General features: G+C 28.7%; 1 protein-coding gene across 1 annotated transcript; it reads right to left on the reverse strand.

The window, feature by feature from the left end:
- Positions 1–3,069: 3,069 nt before the first annotated feature.
- LOC132932124 (uncharacterized) lies at positions 3,070–22,830 on the reverse strand. The gene is made up of 3 exons (XM_060998349.1): positions 22,016–22,830; positions 14,202–14,651; positions 3,070–4,185 (listed from the first exon to the last, which is right to left on the reverse strand). Exons 1-3 carry the CDS (start codon positions 22,205–22,207, stop codon positions 3,487–3,489), a joined length of 1,341 nt encoding a protein of 446 aa, XP_060854332.1. The 5' UTR covers positions 22,208–22,830; the 3' UTR covers positions 3,070–3,486.

The raw sequence follows: 22,830 nt of genomic DNA on the forward strand, positions 1-22,830 counted from the left end.
TAACTCACAATTTTTTTTTTTAACAGTAATATTTTGTATAACATACTAATATATTATATTATATGTTACAATAATAAACATTGAATGTTATAATGTTATAGGAACGAAAAAAAAATGATTTGCATAATAACAATTATAGATCCACAGGTCCATATCTATATAGATGAAAACTCGGCTAAGAAATATGTTTAAAGTCCAATGCACAACATAATATGAAATATTATAAACATATATATATATTTCACTTAGATACCTTAACATAAATTTATTTGAAAATAATAATTTTGACTAAATCTCTATTGTCTGTGAACCTTTACATTTTGATTTAATTTATTATTTATTAAATTTGTATACCGAAATTGTACTCGAAGTTAACTATAACTAGTATAACATTGAATCCATTGTACACGTTTAATAATTTGTTTATGTATCATTGATATATTTTCATTTGCTAAAAATATAATTAGGTACATTTCCCGGTGACCCTACTCCCTAGAGATCTTTATAATTTATGCCCGCTCAGTTAGCATTTATAATATAGAGTTATGGGTATTTGTGTAGATACTTCAAATTACAATGATATACTATTATTGTTATTAAAACCTTTTGAGAAAAATAAAACATAATATTTTAATTTTAAACCGTAAGAAATACAATTCAAACTGTCTTATACATAATATTAAATAGGTAATGATAACAAACAACTAAAAGAAATTAAAAACTCGAGGATAAAGTAATTGTTTATTAAAATAAAACAAAAACATATATTTTGTAATTATTATAATTACTTTTATTCAATTTAAATTTGTTTTAACCGGAGATGAATAAAAAAGTAATAATATTATCTTATGAATAAATAAAAAAATAATTATTATTCTCTTTAATTATTGTATTATTATCTTGAAAATGAGGTTTGATTTGAACTGGTGTTTTTTTTTTTTTTCATACCAACTTACTAGATTAGTAAGTACAACAAAACCAACGTAGTATTTTTCAGAAATAATTCTTCCTAAAATGAATAATAAATATAGAAACGTACAATCAAATACCATTTTCCCTATTAACTAAAGACAACAAAGTAAACATATACGGAGAGACGAGTGTTTAACTAAAGTTATAATACATGCATCTCAAGTATCATTCTCAAGGTAAATTTGATTTTCTCTTATGCAATCGTTGAATTCAGTTGCTCTTAAACCATAAAATTAAACGAATAAATACTAACGGTACGTAATTTTTGTTTACATTGATTGCATAATAATAGATAGGTAGACTATAATATTTTAATATATACATTTATTTGCTGTTTCTTTGAAGTGCTTTATTCGTTTTTGTTTAAATTGTACGGAATAGTAATATACTATACGTTATTTTAAAATCAGATATAATGTTTTTGGAATTTTATCACGCCATTCAACTCAAACAAACGTGTACGTTTCACAAATTATGTAGTCGCCGTTTTTCGCGACTTAATACTGTTAACTGATTTTATAAAAGGCTATAACGGGTACCTATGTACTTCAAACGTCTAAAATTTAAGCAGAAATTGAATTGACCAACCCAATCGAATCCATAATAATGTCAAATCGACAAAACGGACAACACGCATTATGGATGGATAGTTACAATATGGTTACAAATTATAATTATGAAGTACCTACACCAGATGCGAAACATAATTAACAAAATACACTTCAATAAAAGAACAGTATGCGTGCGTGACTCAAGTGTAAAAAACTTTATGCGGAACAACACCCCACTTGGTACCTACATATTATTCTTATAGTCGAATGGCAAAATTGTTAGCTCTATATAAAACCTAAAAGTCTATTCGTTTTTTTATTTTTTCTTGGACATGAAAAAATTATTTCCTTTCCTTGATAATAACGAATTTATAAGAAAATGTTCATTGTCAACATTTTTGTTTAGTTATGTAAAATGATTCAGTATTCAACAATCGAATACATAAAAATACGTATCAGATACAATTCTAAAATATCTATAAATTTAGTTGTTTTATGAAAATTTAACATTTTAAATGATGATATTCAACGGTTCTTGGAAAAACATTTTTTTTTATGTTCATAATATTATGCAACATAAAATAGGTACAAAATATACAAAGCCATTGGAATTTTACAAGAGGTCAACGATGTATACTAAACGTAAATGTGTTTAAATTTTTAAAATAATATTATATTTATAATGCATTTTTCATATTTTTCATTTCATAAAATGTTCATTACAATTTCCTAATTAAAATCTCTTAAAAATGGATTGAATGTATTTCAATTTCAATAAAATCGAATAATATTATAGGGAGTTTGCGAAATTTAGTCTGTCACGGATCATCGAATCATGATGGACGAACACAACGAGCCATGCGAAAATTGTCCATTGTAATGTTGTAGGTATATTATATTATTGTACTTTATTTTACAAAATTTAATTTTACAGTACCTAAAATATAACAAATATGTTTTAATGAGGAAATTTGCTTTACAATATAATATTATTAACGTTTGAAAAGTTTATTGATTAAAATTACATTGGTTAGTGTTGTACTTGTATATCATGATTTAAATTACAACGTAACTAAAATTTTATATTACACTAACATTTTTAGTTATTCTATTAAATATTTAATGACTTGTTTGTCAATGTTCAATGGACTCTAAGGGGTCATTCCAGTTTTCATTACGTTACGTAATTGGATAGTAATAATAATAATACCCATCCAATTATTTGAATGTTTATTAATTTTAATTTTACTCCCATTTCGATATAAAATAAATAAATGTAATAATTATATAACATCTCCCTGACATTAAAACTATCAATACAGTTTTTTTCTCTTCGTAACAACCTAATGGCCAATGGTTTTCTAGTAAAATAAAAATATAATATTTATTATAACTAAAGGACGTCTTGATCGCGAGGAGCGGTCGTTTATGCAACACAACGCACATACGCGTAGAATGTAAACCGTTGCCCCGATAACTGACTATAATAATAATAATAATGTAGTGAGAATTAGTATTGTTGCGTGCTGTCAAATAATACGGCGAATGAAAAGATTTACAAAACGTTTTTAATAACTAAAAATTTTTTTTAAAAAATACACAATTTATCTTAATATATATTGTAATATTTACAAATTTTATATCTAATATTATTGTTATTTAGTAGTAGGTAGTGTTATAATATTATTATATAAGTGAAGGAGCAGCGCGTCCGATGTACCGTTTCAAAATAGGTACTTATAATATTATATAAAAATAAAAATAAAATTGAAACATATTTAAGTAATAATACCAATATATATCGTCATACCACACTATAGAATCTATGGTATAGACTATAATGTGATAAAGAGTTCCGAAACAGTTCGGCGTTGCGATGATCTTAAGTCGTGAAAAAATGAAAAAGATATTTGAAATAAAAAAAAAAAAATTAAAAAACGAAATCTGTCGTCGTTATTGGCGCTCAGCAGACGCGCAACAGGAACGAAGTGGCGACGACGGCTGCACTCACGTACGCAGCAGCGGTGATCGCGTTACCGTGGTTCGGGGCCGCGGTGTCCCTGGACGGTTGCGGCTGGCCCGTCGGCGACTGGGGCGGCTGGATGGCGGTCACGTTAGCGCCTTCGCACACGATCTCTCTGACCAGCAGGTCCCTGTAACCGGCCAGCGTTGTGTTGGCCGGTTGCCGGCAGTAGTTGTCGGCCAGCAGACTGGCGAACCGGCTGTCCACGTCCGGCTGCAGCAGGCCCGGGAACACCTGGTTGAGCTTGAGCACGCTGATGCGCCGCGGGTCGCAGTCGCACGTGAACAGGTTGTCGGCCGCGCGGACGGCGGGCCCCAGCCCGAACAGGAACGGGCCCAGGTCCACGCTTTCCACGTTGTTTCCGACGAACTCGGCGGGCCGCTCGGATCGGAGCAGCTGCATGTCGGCCGGCAGTGTCCGGAACTCGTTTCCGCCCACGTACACGGCCGAGTCCCCGTCCCATTGGACCGCGGACACGCTGTCGCCGGCCATCGAGCCCAGACGGTTGTGCGACAGTCGGACGCCTCTCCGCGCGTCGTCCACCACCACCGCGCCGGACGCCAAGTTGTCCAGCGTGCTGTTCAGGATCCTGACGGCGCCTGACCGGACGGTCACGCCGCCCGAATGCACATATTTGATCTGCAAACAAAATTATACCTTAAGACATTTGTTCGATGAGCAACAGGTTTTAGTTATGGTCGTTAGTCGTGTTTGTCGTCGTTGACGTTTATCGTGTTGTTCGTGCAGGCGTTTTGGCTGAACGACGGCATAACAAATCCGCTCTAAACCGTTTGCAACTACTTTAGGAAAATAAATTATTACTTGACACGCGTATGTAATCAAACACTGTGCGACAAACTTGGGAGACGATACTTCACGAGATTCGTTACAGTGTGAAGAACTTGGTGTGAAGTATTGATAAATTATATTTTAGATTTCGGACTTTGACCTTACCAGGTACTTCCTGTTGTGATTTATAACGAGTGTGAAACACATAATTATTTGCCATTTCTAAAAGCGCCGTGTAAAATATTATAATTAATATAATAAAAAAAATGTGTAATAATTTTATATTTTTCTAATTTTATTTTACTATAAAATATAATACATAACTACTCACTATTGTATACGTCTTATCTATATTATAATTATTTATTTGAAGATTATAGATTATTTATAAAAACAAATGTTTAGTTTGTGTTAGCTTGTTTTCTATAGTATATTCTTTAAAAAGATTATTTACAATTACAAATAATGTGTATGTCATAGACAATATAAATACTATAGTCAACGCCAAAGTTAACTCTTATATTTAATACTGAATAATCTATACTATTTAAACAACAACATATCATTAAAAAAAAATACAAATATTTTAATGTCTTTTGTACTTTTCATATAAGATTAAGTATAACAATATGCTATACGTTGGTAGTTATGGCGGTTGGTACTTTTTTTGTTTTAATAATATTTTATTTATTCTCTATTACAGTTCTTGAATTACTTCATATAATAATGTGCTAGAAAGTTTGATTTAATTTTTTTTTTTTTTATGTATTCCAAACGTAATTTTAATTTAAAAAGTTCATTAATGGTTTTTTTATAAACTCAGGTGAAGGGATGTTTATATTCGTAAACCTTCTTAATTTAAATTTCATTTTATAATGAACTTCATAAAGATATCAAGATTATAATAACTACACTTAATTAATGAATTACCAAATACCATTTTAACCTTATTTAAACTCGAGTCGTAACTTATCATTATTATTTTCATATTAATATATTTTAAATTAAAGGACATCGATAAATATGTTTTATATTATTAATTTTTAAACAAGTTTTATTGACGAAGTTATTGTTAATAAGTATAATAACACGTATTTGGTGGATATTTCTTAATGAAATGTAAACATAGAGTTTTGTAGTTGTACTCTACAGCTAAATATTGAGTTGCTTTGAGTGTAAGTTGACTAAATGAAACTGATATCGTTTTGCAAAAATTAAAGCCAAAATGATGACCTATCCGATTTCGGATTTTCTTTACAACGTAGACAATCTGAAATGGATTTAATTCATAGTTTGTATTACCTCTAACTAGATAATAAAATGGGAATTCGTATCATTTTATTTTTGCTACTACGACTACGAAATTTGTTTTTCGTTTTAGCGATTCTTAACAAAGATAGGCAACATGAGTTTTAAACGAATATACCTTTGTATTATTATTAATACAAATGTTCTAAAAAGTATAATGTTGTTATCGCGTGACATAGATATAACAGGAGATATATTTCGTAACATTATTACTGATAACTCATTTCACTCTTCCGCAGAAAGTTTATTTCCATTATTGTTTGTATGGAGTTTGAAAACGTAGTACTTCTCAACTTTATCTAAACGAGTGTAAGGGTGAATTTATTATAAAGTAAATTATCAAATAAGATAATTTCATTCCGTAAGACTAAATGATTTTAGCCATTTCAAAAACTCCTTGAAGCAAAATGTTATACGATCGTGTCTTATTCATATTGTTCTTACTAACAATTTAACTTTATTGGCTCAAAGAAAATCACTTTTACGTTTTAATGTAAAACATTTTCTACGTCTAAACGCATCATTTAAAATAAGTGAAATTCCATTAGGCAAATTGAAAACCCCGAAGAATTTCAAATTATTTTAGAAAACGAGATGAAAGTATTTATGACGCTTAAAAATGTTAAGAACGTTATAATCATAATAGTTTGGTAATTTTTTTTTTTTGAAAATGACTTATATTTTACAAGTTATATAATATATTTGACAAAAATGTAGATAGTTTATTTAAATTATAAAAGATGATAATCGTTCAAAAAAAGTATTATAATATTTTTTATAAGTTAATATATTTTTAAGCGTACATACAATAATTGTTTACAATTAATAACACATAATTATACACGCTCGATGTGATTAAAATAATAGTTTTCATAATATTATAATAATACTCATCTACAACAATATTATTATGAAAGCACCTATTTAAAATAAATCAGTAATCACCTATCATATATCAAAACGTATTCTTTGTGTCTATTGTTGTATATTATTAATATCCAATAAAATCAGATCATAAAATAAAATGCTTTTAAAATAATATTTTATAGTTATTTCATTACATTATATTGGTATACTTATATAGTTATATATATAAATATATATTACACATTCCAACTGCACATCTTATTGCTTGTATTTTTCTTTTACACAAACAACATTAGACGGATGAATGATTTTCCGGTGATTACATTAGGCCTGCACAATGAAGGTTTCATTCTTTAAATTTATTATTATAGCGGATAGAGCCAGTTTTCAAAACTTTTTAACAACACAATGTTGATGAATACGAAATATCGAGAACCGTATAGATAAAAATATTTTTGAAGGTATCTATAGAAAATGGCCTTCTAAGGGTAGATAGACAATTTATTGATTTGAGAATAAGCTATTGTTTTCTCTTACAAAATATGTATTTTCTAATCGGTGCACAATAAGTACATTATTGTTATACGAGTACCTATGTTATAATAATAAAACGACATAACAATAAAACTCAAGAAGATAGTATTATACAAATATCTAAAGATAGGTCATTGTTTATGTCTTATAATATATTAATTAATTATGTTTCTTTTGTTAATAAAAAAAAAAAAAAATCAAAGTAGAGCAACATTTGAGAAATAATTATAAACAGCAAATGTTATATATACCTACTCTGACGTCACTAAAATGTTTATCTAATCTAATCCAATAATATTGTATGTAAAATAGCTCAATCGGTTTTTAATCGTTACGCTTACAAGAATATTAATTCGTTCGATCAATTGGATAATAATTGTACTTCAAGTTTTCAGCTATGACCAGATTAACGTTTAATGATCATTTGAATAAATAATTGTTCTTATTGTCACTATTTTCTGTAATTTAGGCAATTACTTTTTTTTTCGAAGCTGATTTTTCCTTTATTTTCAACGGAAATCAATGAATCTATACACGAACGGATATTCTCACGTTTTGCCCATAAAAGTTAGAAATTTTACATTCACGACGTGTTGTTCGAATTCATTCGATACTATAGTTTAATTATTATACAACAGAATTATGTATTCCGAAGGTATTTTGTATGTATACCTAACCTACCCATGTCTATACTTCGCGTCGTTATGGGTAGATGTACACTATACACACAATACAATAGTATAAATACATTTGCTACGACAATGTCACAAATGCATAACGACATGTAAAATATGTTGATTATTAATCACGAATTGTGACAATAGTGATGCATACTGAATAGCAACCTAATATATATATTTTTTCTAATGTAACATTATTTATTAACTTCGAAACAACAACAAAAACTATCGTTTTAATATTATTTGATATCTAACCTTACAACGATTTTACTGTTAACAGTTTAAAAAATAAATTAAGTTTATAGATATATTATATTGAGTGGTGATACTATAGTCATTCTGAAGTTAACTGAACGCGAGAATGAAAATTATTGTTTGAAATTTAATAATTTGAGTTTCAAAATGAATAAACGTGTTTGTATCGTTTTAAGTAATTACTTTAGAATTTGATACAACGTATAGGAATTATTTTTGTATCATACGTTATTACTATAAAGTAGATTAAAATATTATTAATAATACATTATTTGCGAGTATGATAGTACGTAATGGTTATTCAAAGCATCCCGAAAGAAAACGCATTATAAAAAAAAAAGAAGAAACACTGTTTGAAACCATATTTAAATCAGTATACAAAGTAAGTTACACGAACCGAGACCTTATCCAGAATATTAAAAGGTTTTTATTCAACTAAATATATCTCGTGTACAGACATAAAAATGAAATTAAACAATACACGTCGTAGTAATTTATAGGAAAGTATTAAAAGTTTGTTTAGGGAGTTTATTTCCTTTGGCGTGCTATTGAATTCAACAAAAAAGAAAGTAAAAAAATAAAATAAAATCTGCCGTTTACTTCGGTAGTAATAATATAATTTTCTTTCATCTTCATAAGTTTCTTGGTAGACCCCCATGCATGTATAATGCATTCGAGCCCTAAAAGACCCACTGACGCAGAAATAAACGCGTGTACTCTCATTCCACGATGCACATATAATATAATATATAGTGATATGTATATAGTGTTGTAAATTATTATTGTAAATAGGTTCTTTTTCTCAAATGTCGGGACGGTAATAATTTTTTTTCTTTTCTCGGCTATTCCTGTCCGATATTTAGATAACGCGTTGTGCGCGTCTCATCGTCCATCTAGTCCGTTTTGAGTGTACACGTTATTATTCCTGTACTAATATTGTCATATCTAAATATCGAAATATTTGTCGCCATCGCACGAGATTGCCGTTTTATTATTTGCCAACTTTATTATTATATTACCTTGTCACAGTCGTGGAAAAACCTATACAGACCAATGACATTTCGAAAACAATAGTGGTCGATATATTATGTAATATGTATATGACATCAAACGTCACGCGCGTAAATCGTTGGTAATTAAAACAATACATGCAAAACCTGCAGTCTGATCGTGTCCTATATTAGAATTCGTTGACCTCTCTGTCATATAATAGACGTAAAGGTAAAAATAAGTTGGAAAAAATAAATAGTATTGTGTATATGTGCCGTCTTTTAAACAATGGGTTGTCCAGCAATGCGACCCATTTATGTGTGTCATAGTGAATAGTCATTATTATAAAAATTTTAAGTCATTGTGACAAATGCAGTTACAATATTATACTCTGGTATTGAGAAAAAAAACTGTTTAATATGACAACGCGTACACCCACACCACACACAATATATAACTGTTATTTTCTCGGGAGTATATTATATATATATATATGTAATTTTTTTTTCACTTTTGTGGAGTACGCGCAAAAAAATATTTGAAACCCATTTTCTCTCAAATTCGTTTGAATATTATTATTCTTCAATTCCAACACAGAAATGCAATACCTACCTAATAAATAAATCATAACTCGACAAATATCGTAATAATATTATATTTTAATATTTTATATTAGCCTTTGAGTATTAAATAATATACTATAGTATAGTATATTACTACGGATACAATTATTCTAACTGTCATCTCAATTCTCTAAAGTATTCTGAATTTTACTACACTTGCAATGCGTCATATATAATACTGCTAGTAAAAAGTTTACAAATAACATCTAAACACATTATTTTTCTATTAAATTATTATTTTTGTACTTGTTATTTGTTGGATTTAGATAAAATTCTTCTAGTATTGTAGCATTTAACGTTCTAAGTTTGACATTCAATTTTTTAGTTAAAAGAAAAAACTTTTTACTTCTTAAATTTTACATTTTATTAAGATTGTTTTGTTCGTCAAACTTTTCCACCCTTTTCTTGTGAACTTCTCTGTTGAAAACTTCTTGTTAAAATATATTACCTACTTAGACTGAAATATTTTATTATAACACGTTTGTTAGTAGAAAAAAAACAAAAGGGGTATAACATCTTAACAACAAACACTTTTATGTATTATTTTAATGTTGCGTTATCTTTTTTAACAGTCGTCTTTACATTGTCAATGTCAATGTGTGTGGTCTAGTTCGACCTTACCTATATCGATGCATTATTCATCAAATGTACTATATGTGTGTACAGTATACACATATTTTATATAATAATGCACTTAAGTGTTTTTTTTTTTTATTGTAATACTATATTATTCTAAAATTATTCATATTTTACAACAAACGATAGAAAACCTATAGTTCTAAAATATTCAAATGCGCATATTTTATTATATATTGTAGGTATCTTTATTACTATATTAATCAATTATACAAAATTGGTAAATTGTATTTGTAAGACAACGTAAAAAAACAATAAAATGTAAGTTACCTATATCAAAACGTATATTATATATTAGGTTTATTTATTTATTCTTAATGTAAATATATTTGAATTTATGTTTTATAAATTGTTAAATTTTAGTTGAATAGATTATTAAATATTGATTTCTAAACTTTTAAATTCTATTCTTTAATAATATTATGAACTTTTCTAACCGTTTTTTTTTTAAATATATACAATTTATTAAATATAATCAACGAATTACACTCAGAATCGTATTATGAATGTAATAATTCGACTTTTCATTTTTTTTTTTTATGTAATAAATTGAAAATACACTAGCTTTTATGGCCACTCAACCCTAAATCAACCTATACAATGACTTTCCTATAGTTACCCTACATGCGATAAATTTCAGTTTTCTTAAATACATTTTTAAATGAGATTCAATTTATATTGCATAAATAAATCATAAATCGTTATATATAAAAAAAAAACAATGTTTAAAAAACGAAATTCTTAGAAACTTATACGTGCTAGTAAGTATTTTGTATCGTTCTTTATATTATATCATTTTAAATGGGTTATTCTTAAACAATATTATTTTTGGGATTATTTTTAAATTCAAATATATCACAAAGATTACAATTACTACGAAAATGAAGCACCCGTCATTGTGATTAAGATTAAAATTAATTATTACGATTTGTTTACGTCTACGTATATCGGTATAATTTCATTAAAGCAAATTTAAACAAATCCTAAGATATTTAAAGAGGAAACTCACAAATAAAATAAAACGAGAGGCAAACAAATCAATACAACCAATGAGTCATGCGTCATTTTTCTTGGATGTTTGATTACTTATGTCAAAATACATTGCAAATTAAATTTAGTGCTTAATTTAATATCTGAACTCATATATTTCAATATTTAAACTTTTTGATAAAATTCATTAATTTAAAAACTATCAATATCATACTGTGGAAGGAAATTAAATTAATAACTACTGGTTTTTTTTTCTTTTATCTTGGATGGATTTATTAATTAAATTTACATTTTGTTTATAATACCATATTGAATCAATAACAAAAACTGAATTACAGCGAAATGTTCAAAAACAAATAAAAAGTGTTTTCAATAAATAAAAAAAAAGTGTTTTGAATTCCTCTTCCACTTTAATAAAGCAAGTCTCTTATTATAATTGTAATTAAATAATGCAAATACGATATAAATTATGTAATTAATGATTATTATCGGTTTGTTATTAGAACTGTTGCCCTATTGAATATATTTTATGGTTTAGCAACATTTTAATTATGCGATACTCGATAAGTAGTAATCAGTGTCATACGTCGGTAAAATAATATTAACATTGATAATTAAATAATGATGATATTATTGTAAAATATCGCAAGCATAGTGCAATACTTCAGATGAGGTTTTCGCGTTTAATTGATATTGTACTCATTAAGCCAATTTTACACGAATATTAGTTATTGAATTATTATTATGATCTTTAAGTTCAGTGAAGCTGATATTTATTACCGTTGGACAGTTTTAAAATTTTTTTTTTTTTTATTTATACAATCTATACAATGTTAAGTATAATAAGCATAATAGATATAATTATAAACAGTTTTAAAATTAAAATAAAATATATTGAACTTAATCACTGCAGTCTGCAGTTTTGATTTTTGATGCAATTAGTTGGAATATTTTTATCAAATATATACATTAAAATGACATATTACTTCCGCCGATAATATTATAATATACAATATGCTTATACATATAAAATATACATTATGTCCATCTGTTCGTGTAGGTACGAATTGTAGTTACAATTTATCGTGTGTGCAGTAAAAGTGCGTAAATATCGGAAATACGACGTGTTTTAAATGCAAATAAAATATGTTTCGTAGGTAGTAAAGAAATGAGGAATATTAATATTCACTATGTACGATAATAACCGAATTTTAGTATTCCATTTTCCTCCCTATACAACATTTTTAATTTATTTTTATTGTTATTTTTTCAATATCAGCAAAGTTTGTGTAATTTTTTTTTATTATTCTAAAATATAAAACTCGTTTCAATTATTTTAAAATGTTTTATGAATGTTGTAAACAATAATTAATATTTATTACTAAAACACAAATAAATTATAAAATGATGTTGTTTTGAAAACTGTTTTCACCGTAAAATCAATAAACCATAAAGTTTAAATTAATAAAACATAAATTTGAAAGAGTATTCTCAACGTTCGAAGATAAATAAGTCAAACAAAATTCACTCATTTTTAGGCAGTAATATAGAGAATAGTTTGTATTATATGTTATAATATTAATTAAATATAGCAATATAAATTACTACTGTAGTTTTTAGAGGATACAACTTTTTCAACAAAACAAAAATTATTAAAATATGTAAACTGAATAAATATATCACAAAAAATGTAAAAATTACAAATATAAAAACCTATAATTTCATATTAAATAACACGTTTACCAATAATTTAAACTTTATCGAAGAAACTATTAATAATAATTGTTACGTAATACATTTTTTTTAAGGTAATTTTGTACCATACTCATACCTAACCACACGATTAAAATCGTTTTTCATTAAATCACTTATAGACTATGGCAATAATTATTAAAACACATAATAAACAATGTGCTTACATAATAGTTACATACTAAATTAAAAATAGAAAAAAATATAGGTATTAAAATATAATATTATATATTAGTGTAAAATACGTAACTATTATGACACGTTACATAATTTCATCTGATAAGTAAAAAGCTAATGTCAACATTTTTTTTATTAGTATTTTAATTAAAAACTCGTAACATTTTTAATATATGGCCACAAAGTTAGAACAAAATTGAAAATAGTTAAGACACAAAAACAATAATTTCGATAATTGGTACAGGACATCACCTGTCATATTCAGTGCCTGACAGTTGACACTGAACATTTCGTGCGGTGGCATTTACATAATAAAAAAATGTATATAGATTGATAACAGTTACAGTTTTAACGATCATTTGATTTGTATAAATTTTCAGTAATCGATTTTAGATTTATTCAGCTTTTCTTAGGATAATTTTTTGTAAATTCTAGGCCACACAAAAAGTGTTTTGGTGCCACATATATCCAAATTTTATTTTTTTAAGCCATGTGTTTTCAGCTCTTGCTAATAATTATAATTAGTAAATTCTAGTAAAATTCAAGAGTCCCGTTTACCTAGGTTTCGACCGGTTTTCGCGCTAACATATGATCATCATACATTGACGTTAGCAAATATTTCGTCGATCTATATATTATAGTCTATATCTACCCACAGTTTTTTTTTTTTTTTTTAGTACCGCGTTCGGAAGAATCAATTGATATAATTTTTTCTAAACGTTATAGGACCATAACCACGTGTGATCGTTAGACACGTAATTCTATACTGTTAAATGAATACCTATTACGATAAGTTATGATGGGTCACCAGAGAACGTTCCGAAATGCGCCGTTGAAACCATAGTGGTTTACTCTTCTCGTCCTTATAACAAGTGTACATAATTAATCTCTCGACGCGAACTTGTTATTTTCAGTTACGAGTGAGATCTAAAGACGACGGCGAGCGGCGTATAATAATAAAAAACAACGTCTGTGCCTATGCCGACAACAACGAGATAGTTTTTTACGGTTTTAAATAACGCGCATAATATTATATTATAATATAGAACATTACCGTAGAATTGACGACCGTGAATCCGTCGGCGGCCGCCAGCTGACCGTTGTCGCCGTCGCCGACGAACGACATCTCCAGCGCACCGGACTCGATCTCGTCCACGTCCACCCGGTCGAACAGGACCCTGCGCAGCGGCGCGGCCGTCGTCACCGTGCCCTTGACCAGCTTCACCACGGCGGTGCGCCGGAGCGTCAGGTGGCGGAGCGTCCGGCTGGCGGGCCCGAAACCGTCGAGCACCAGCTCGTCCACGTTCTCCACGGACAGGCTCTCCAGTGCCGGGAACAGGCCGGCCGTGTAGTGGAACAGTTTCATGTCGCGCACCGTGACGCGGGCCAGCGCCGTCGAGCTCGACAGCCCGGACGGCGGCAGCGACACGAAACCGCAACTGGCCAGCGTCAGATCCTGGACAGACGACAGCACCGTGGTGTCCTGGTCCCGGACGATTAGCAGCTGCGGAACAAAATACATTAATATATTATGATATTTTCGGTTAATATTATTGTGTAACGATATCGTCTTTGGACACCACTTTCACTTTTCAATTTCATCGCAATTTAACCAATTTAAACGAGTCGAGTTTAATTTTTTTGACCATTATATAGGTACTTATTACTCGCTATCCTTAATAACTTTTTACTTTACAAAGTCGAAAAACCCATATCGACCTGAAGCCCCGAAAACAAAATCGGCCTTGAGCCCCCTTCCCCCCCAGTGAATTTCGTCCCCTATATATTCTCCAACTATAATTCTAGCACTGTCTGTTGTGTGACGAAATCTCTGCCAAACACATAGATATGAAAATATCTTCCGGATCGACGGAACGAATCACCCGTTTCGCGAGGACAACGCGTCAAGGTAAAACGCGCATCATTAATGTTTTCACATTATTCCTCGTAGGGGCAGACAGTTTATTTTTTAAATAACTGCTATATTGGTATTGTTCATTGTGGATACCAATTTACCGTGGCCCGACACCGTTTCAAATACTAACGGTTTTGTTTATGGTTTTTTGACATTATCGAGTTACGTTTTGGTATTTAACATCAGATTTGGCATATTTTCTGTTTTGGTTTGGGTTTCGCGGGATTTTTAAATTCTCAGGTTACAGTGACGGTTTTTTAACCTGAGTTTGAAAGTGTTTGGTTTCGGTTACAGTTGCGATGTCGATAAATGCAAACCCGTAGTTTTTGAGTGCAAAAAAATACAAACTGTTACGTCTAAGGGTATATTATAATTATAGTATAGGTTTGCAGTAAGACCCGAATAAAACATTCGTGAAGTAGCCGCAGTTTGTCTATTTTTAGAGTATATAATTTATAAAATAGAATTTAATGAATTGGTAGTTCAGACATAGAAACAGGATGACTGCGGTTAAAATCTCAACCTTTGTGCAGTATAGGTATGTACAAACATATAATTGTATCACTTAATACTTGAACCCTGACAAAGTACGTGTCAATGAAGATACCTACAATAACCTAATGTTAAAAACAGTATAAATTGTTTTTCTATTCAAAGTTAAAAACACACAGAATACAATAATACCGAATTCTAAACTTATTTTTACTTTTCCAAAATGTAATGTATTTATTTATGACTATATCTAGAACTATCTAATTCATGACTCTTTAACAAATCTATATTTCTATTATTATACTTTTTTACTTAAATTTTTTCATTATAAATATATTATAGTAACTATAATTCATTCATTTTAAATGGTTATTATAATATTATTTACATACATAGTCTCTTTCAAATACTCCAATCGTCATTTCAAGGCTAATTTTATACTTATCATTTTATCTAGACAGTTGTTCACAAAGAAACGGCTTTTATCTACACCCTTCACGTAAGAAGAAAAATGTTTCTTTTAATATTTTAATGTGCATGTTGCCTGCAATCCGGTTCTTCACTCAATACATTAAGCACACAAGAGTATAGTGATTTGTCTGTATACAATGGTAGGTAACGGACAAAACGATTTTTTAATAACAATATATCAAATGAAACATAAAAAAAAATACTAAACCGAATGAGACACTAAAATGATTAACGGTTTAAAGATCTAGAGTTATTTTCATTATTATTCTTGACAATCCATGATGATTACCTATCATATACTTCGAACGACATTTTGTGTTACCGAAATCTATTAATCATATAAGTTGGATATAAAAATGTGATGAAGGACTTCGGTAAAAATACACACGTCTTATATTATTGGCAGTCAAATATTATTATGATCTTACTTCATTTAATATATTAAATCAACAATTCCTTTTAACTACTTGTTTATGTGCGATTCGTGTATTCAACTTGACATATTAAACAATAGTCAAACTAAATAAAAAAAAATATTGTAAAGCTCAAATTAAACTAAAACTTTGTTTAGAAGTATTCTGTTCGTTTCTAATTAAATCTTACGTTATTTTAATGGAAATAATTAGTAACTTTTCATTATAAAAGGTCATAAACTTTAATGTTGTTAGCTCTTAAAGATAAGACGGTTTCTGTTGAAGAACCTAAAACAATTACATGGATATACGAGACGAGGGTATATATGCTGTTATCAAATTCAAAGAACCCAAACAAATTTTGTAACAACATTAATTTAGATTAGATTCAATCTTTAGGAAAACATTGATCTAATGAATATTAATATATTCATAGTTTGTTCTGTGAATTAGTATATTATTTTACGTGTTAGTAAAGTCATTAATTATAATAATATATAAATGAATGAAAATTGTAAATTATATTTAAATTGATAAATTATTTGAACGATTGAAGAATTGCCGAATTCGTCATTACATCGAACTTTTATTATTTTTAATATTATTTATGTAGGTATAAATAAAATCAATATTCATCAAAATTGTATTGAAAATGCATATTTTGCGTATCGAATTGTAATTGCAAACAAAATAATAATAATAATAATAAGCCTGAAGTATTTTATTTATGAAATATATGGTAGATATCTTATAACAGTTAAATTAATTATTTGTTTAAACAAACATTATAATCCTAGATCCTAGGAAGTGTTACATCTTGAAGATATTATCAATAAATAAGACATTTTATTTTTTTGAACAAAAATAAATAAACCAAAACATAAAGTAAATTTAGTTAAGTATAGAAATCACTACCTACGTACATATTATAAGTGATAAATATTGCTTCTATTAACTTAAATACGATTTTATATACTTCTCAGAATATATTTTAAGCTTATTAATTTTGAATATACATTTATTTTAGTAGTTGTACTTTGGTGTTTTATAAAGTATATTTCATGTTTTTTCAAATGTTCTACACCATATTATCTAATAAATAAATGTTGAAAAAAAAATATAAGCTTACGGAAAATTGGCAAAAACAAAATATTATTGGAATTTTCTTAAAGACGCGATTTATTTATATACATATACTAAGCATATATTATTCATACTTATGTTTATATTTAAAAAAATAAAAGGTTTTTTTTTGTTACTATATTTAAAGTTATTACTTTATAGGTTCATAAATACATATTATTAAAGCATAATATATAAACTTGATAATAAAACTTTAAATGGACTTTTAATTTTTATTCGTTTTTTTTTATTATTATTATGATATTCTTTATCTAAATTAATTGTTTTAATTTTAAAACCAAATGTATTTCATCCTTAAATATTTACGAAGAACCATTTTCGTTAATGTTTTCTTTTTAAATTATATAATATTTTTATACTTTTTAAGTAATTAACTCTGAGTACCAATTAATATTACAACTATTCAAGGACCATTGATTTAACACGACAAAAAAAAATAAAATAAAAATTACAGTCGTAAAATTGATAGTGTAACAAAAAGTGATGAACGAAATAGTATGGTTCCGGAATTATGCAACAAGGCTTTTACGATCTTGAGATTTTAGACCTCGAATCAAACATCAGCTTTCAGTTTTCACATAAGCAGATGATATTATAACTCATATTAAAAAGTATTACTAATATACAATGATCGATAAATAATAAAAAGCATATTATTAATTGATCTATGTAGTAACGAATGTGTATTCGTAAAACGCGTATTAATAATGTAGATAACTGCGAACCGGAAGACAGATTATATGCATTCGGAAGTCAATATAGACTTTATAGCATGATGATAATAAACTAAATTATGAACAAATAAAAATGCACACGTACCATTATATTAATATATTATTATAGATTGCTGATCATTCAAAATAATAACTACTGTATCATAATTTTTCAGAATATTATTATTCGATAAAATAGGTTTGTATATACTATAGGTAGTTACTTAGGTACTATAATACATACACATTATATATTCAATCTTACCTCGATGTCTACATATATGTGTACTAACTATCGACACCTTAGTTACTACATTTTCTGAATAATTATAGAAATCATTTTTAAAATATTTATTACGTTTAGGCTGCTTGTACACATAAGTGTATCATGATTTTTTTATCTTTAATATTTTATTCACTTTCAATTTTATTTAAATCCATCACATACAATTTTATTTTATGATATAGTTCAACATTCAATTTATAAACTATACTCTTAAATATATTATGATTAGAAACCAGGATGTTTACATGCTCGATGAATTTGCTTTTCCTTATATACTTATTTCTGATAAGGAAATTCAAGATAAACTCGTATTTAATAAACTCTTTGATATTTGCATTGTCGAATGATAAACAAACTAGAATATATATATATATATATAACGCTAAAGGTATAGAAAATATTAAACTATGCTACGAATAGTTTTAATCAAAAGTACACTGAACAGTAAATTTATTATTTTTATAAGAAGTAATTGTTTAAAAAATGCCCTACATAAATATTGAAGTATATTCATACAATTCTAGTTTTAGTTTACTAAACTATATTATTATTATAGTCAATTATTAAAACAAATTTTAAAAAAAGGGAATAAAATAATTTTAATATCCACTGTGTATTAATTAAATTATAATATAATGTTATAATATGCAAATAAATACATCTAATGTCTAATTTCACGCAGTAAATTAAATGTATTTAGATACGGCCGAATACTGCGTATTTTATTTTTACTAAATGTACTGAAACATAAATGTCAAAATAAATAATTAAAACCATTCGAATAATCCTGAACCCTTCTCGTTATAGTTTAAAATTGAAATAAAGTAATTTAGTAAGTTCTAAGTATAGTTGTTAATATAAAAGGCTCGTTTATTATTAAAAATAAACTGTATCAAAGCTCTAAAAAAAAAATAAAGATTAAATCTTCTCTATTGTATTTTTAAAATTTAATTATAGCAACTAATTTACTGCAATCGCGGTTTTGGATTTACTATATTCACTAGGTATATTGTCCAAAATGTGTGGTTATCTTTACAACGAAATTAAAATGTATGGAATAATAATAAGTACCTAACATTATTTATTTATTTACAAAATTATAATAATATATATTAAAATTATTATATTTTATTATTTAATCAAGTCTACTAGACCCAATCTATGTTATTTCAAATATAAATTCTCACTCAAGTTAAATATTCTATTCGTGTTTTAATATATCTAAAAAATATTTTTAATAATGCTAATGTGTATTAAAAATAAATTAACTGAGAAATCATTCACAACTATTTTAATTTGTGCAGTGATAACTGATTATTGTTTATATTCAATAATAATTATTATTATTATTATTTTATATTATAAGACCTCAACTACTATATTATGCTACCTAATAATATAAGAATCAATTTTATTTTTAGAATTACCTTTTATTACTATTTGCAATCAAATAATCTTACATATTATAATGGTTTATCTACCTCCTATAAGTATATATTGAGTTAGAGATGTAGAGTTAATAGAGTTATTTAGTTACGTTTTACTAATATTATTTACGTCTATTATACAATTATAAACAAAATATAACAGCAAAAACAGAGATAGAAAATAAAATAAAAGCATACATTTGCCATTTAGCATGTTAAATCTAAAAATATAAAAAAATTAAAATTCAATATTGACCAATTTTATCTTTTCAATCAAACATTTAATTCCATAAAAAAAATATTATACTCGTATTAATCGTTTTAATTTTATTTGTACTCAATTTCGTTAGACGATAGAATCGCAAAGATGCTTACCTCTATCTTATAGTGCACACCATAGCCTTTTCTATAGTAACTATTGTACCTAAGTGTTAATTGAAACCACATATTGATGTAACATTTTACATTCGGGACATTTCTTTTTTGGTTATTTGGGAGTTTATTGATTAGTCAGTATAATCATGTTTTATATAATTTTTTCTAACTGTACACAATTATTAATACGAGTTTATTAGTTTTAAAATACTTATATATAATGTAAAATATAGTAATTATTATATTCTGTACTGATTAAATAGTATTATCTGTATTGGATAAAAAAAAAATGAATATAACATCAATGACCTCAGTTATAATTATTTATCAACAAAAGGTATTTGCTTTGAACAAATAATAAAAATTGGTTTGTAAGCGAACTTCTAAAATTAAAAAAAAAATCAAGTAGATATGACAATAATAATATAAAATCAATATATTAGGTTAGGTATATATATAATATTCTGTCTATTGCTGTAATATTATGCCAAAGTTTAAATAAACGTTTAGAAATCAGTTCGTGTAAATTAATATTAAGCTATCCATTTAAATATAACTACAGTGCACATTAATGGATAAAAAAACATTATATTATGTAATTATAATTTGTTTTACATCGATATTATCCGTATCAGTAGTTTTCCAATAAATAACGCAATTTATTAATTGTATAATACAAACCTATAACTACATAAAAAAAAAACTGTTAAATAATAACTGAGAGTTTCATAGCTAAAAAATATGTCACCATGAGAAATATTAACGATAATGCTAATGGATAAAAACTTTGAATAAGTAATGGGCAGGTGATTTTTGAAATGAAATTACAAAAGTGTTATACATCATAATAGTTAGGCCGGTACTTTTACGTACCTACTATAATGTTTCCCCGGGGAGAGATACTCCTGAAAACTTTAAAACTCCCATAAGTCCTATTTAATTTACCAAGAAAAACACCACCATGACTCTAGTTGAATTGTTCGCATGGTAAAATATATAAAATAATACGAGCCTATAAAATACAATTTAACAAATTTAATGACTCTGGCCGTATATTATTGACTTGGTGTGTAAACGATTAATTTCCACGTTATTTTGTTACATATATAAAAAAAAAAGGTCGCCGCCGGAATTCCTCAGCTCGAAAGTGGAGAAACAACTCAATAAAACAATCGTCGTGGCCGATCGACAAACGCATGTGGTCGTTAAATGTAAACGGTCGGGGACTGATCAATGCGGGTAGTACCGATCATAATATACGACACCGATTCGTCGTCCTATGGTCAGAGGAGCATTCCGGCAACTTGCCGAGAGACTCGTGAGAAACGCGCGTGGAATGTAGGGGAGGAAGAGAACGAAAAACAACCGTCTCCACTCATAACGCGACGTCTGTTTGTCAAAAACGGTGGAAACGGCGATGGAAAGATTATAATATTTTTTATAGGCACCGTCGTCGTAAAACAGGTTATTCAGAATAAGCCACCCCGCCAAACGCATGACGGGATCGTCCGTTTTTTTAGATTTCCATTACGTTCGTTTTTATTTTTTCAAAAACTCATTGCACACACAACAACAACAACATCAACAATAACAACAATAACAACAATACCGAAACAGTGTAGAGTTTGCTTACTTTTGTCTTCGCACACGTGCAGTTGACCGTCACGGGCCTGACGTTGTCGGGAGAGCACGCGCAAGTGTCGCAAATGCTCCGGCCGACCGGACCGGAAGACCCGGCGGCGCCGCCGCGGGATTGGGCCCCGGCGGTACCGTAGAGGGCCAAAAACGTCACCGTCCACAGTAGAAGCTTACGACGCGTCGTCATCGTGGACTCGGCACGACAATAATATTATTTACGTTGACGCGTACGGTTCGGTCGCGGATTCCGATGTAAACGCCGCACGTGTCTGCGGAGGAGTGTCGACGAAGACGTGTGTGCGGAGTGGTGCGTTGCGTTTTCGGCTGGCGAGCTCACTTCTTCGGGTGTCGACCGATAGGATCGAGAAGAGTGGTGACGTGAATACCTCTGGTCGCGGACGCACACGTGCGCGCGGAGAAAAAATTAATAAAATTCGACCGACGATTTGTGTTCTTCTGAAAACGGCGGGACGAGCGCGCGTATAGGACGCGTTTTGGACGGAGCTCGCGGAGGACGACTACTACTACGACGACGACTACGACTACTACTACGACGGATACGTCGAGCGGATGTGTGAGTCTCGAGTCGGGTCGAGCTCGCGACACTTTTCGGGATTATTATAATGACGCGGCCGAAACGAAGAGAAAAAAAATACCGTATACGATCTGTATAGTTATATATATATATATATGTATATCTCACACGCGGTGCGTTCGAGTGTGTGCTGCGTGTGACGACGACCAAACAACGCGCGCGTACATGTGCTGGGATGCCGGAGGCTTATCACCACCGGCGGTGAGGTACCTATG

This window comes from Rhopalosiphum padi, chromosome 1, assembly GCF_020882245.1.
Source record: "Rhopalosiphum padi isolate XX-2018 chromosome 1, ASM2088224v1, whole genome shotgun sequence".
NCBI classification, from domain to species: Eukaryota; Metazoa; Arthropoda; class Insecta; order Hemiptera; family Aphididae; genus Rhopalosiphum; species Rhopalosiphum padi.

Coding starts and splice junctions, on each gene's coding strand:
- LOC132932124 (XM_060998349.1), bottom strand. CDS start 22,207: ATGACGACGCGTCGTAAGCTTCTACTGTGGACGGTGACGTTTTTGGCC. Junction 14,652..22,015: donor GCACGTGTGCGAAGACAAAA/GTAAGCAAACTC, acceptor TTTGTTCCGCAG/CTGCTAATCGTCCGGGACCA. Junction 4,186..14,201: donor TCACGGTCGTCAATTCTACG/GTAATGTTCTAT, acceptor TTTTGTTTGCAG/ATCAAATATGTGCATTCGGG.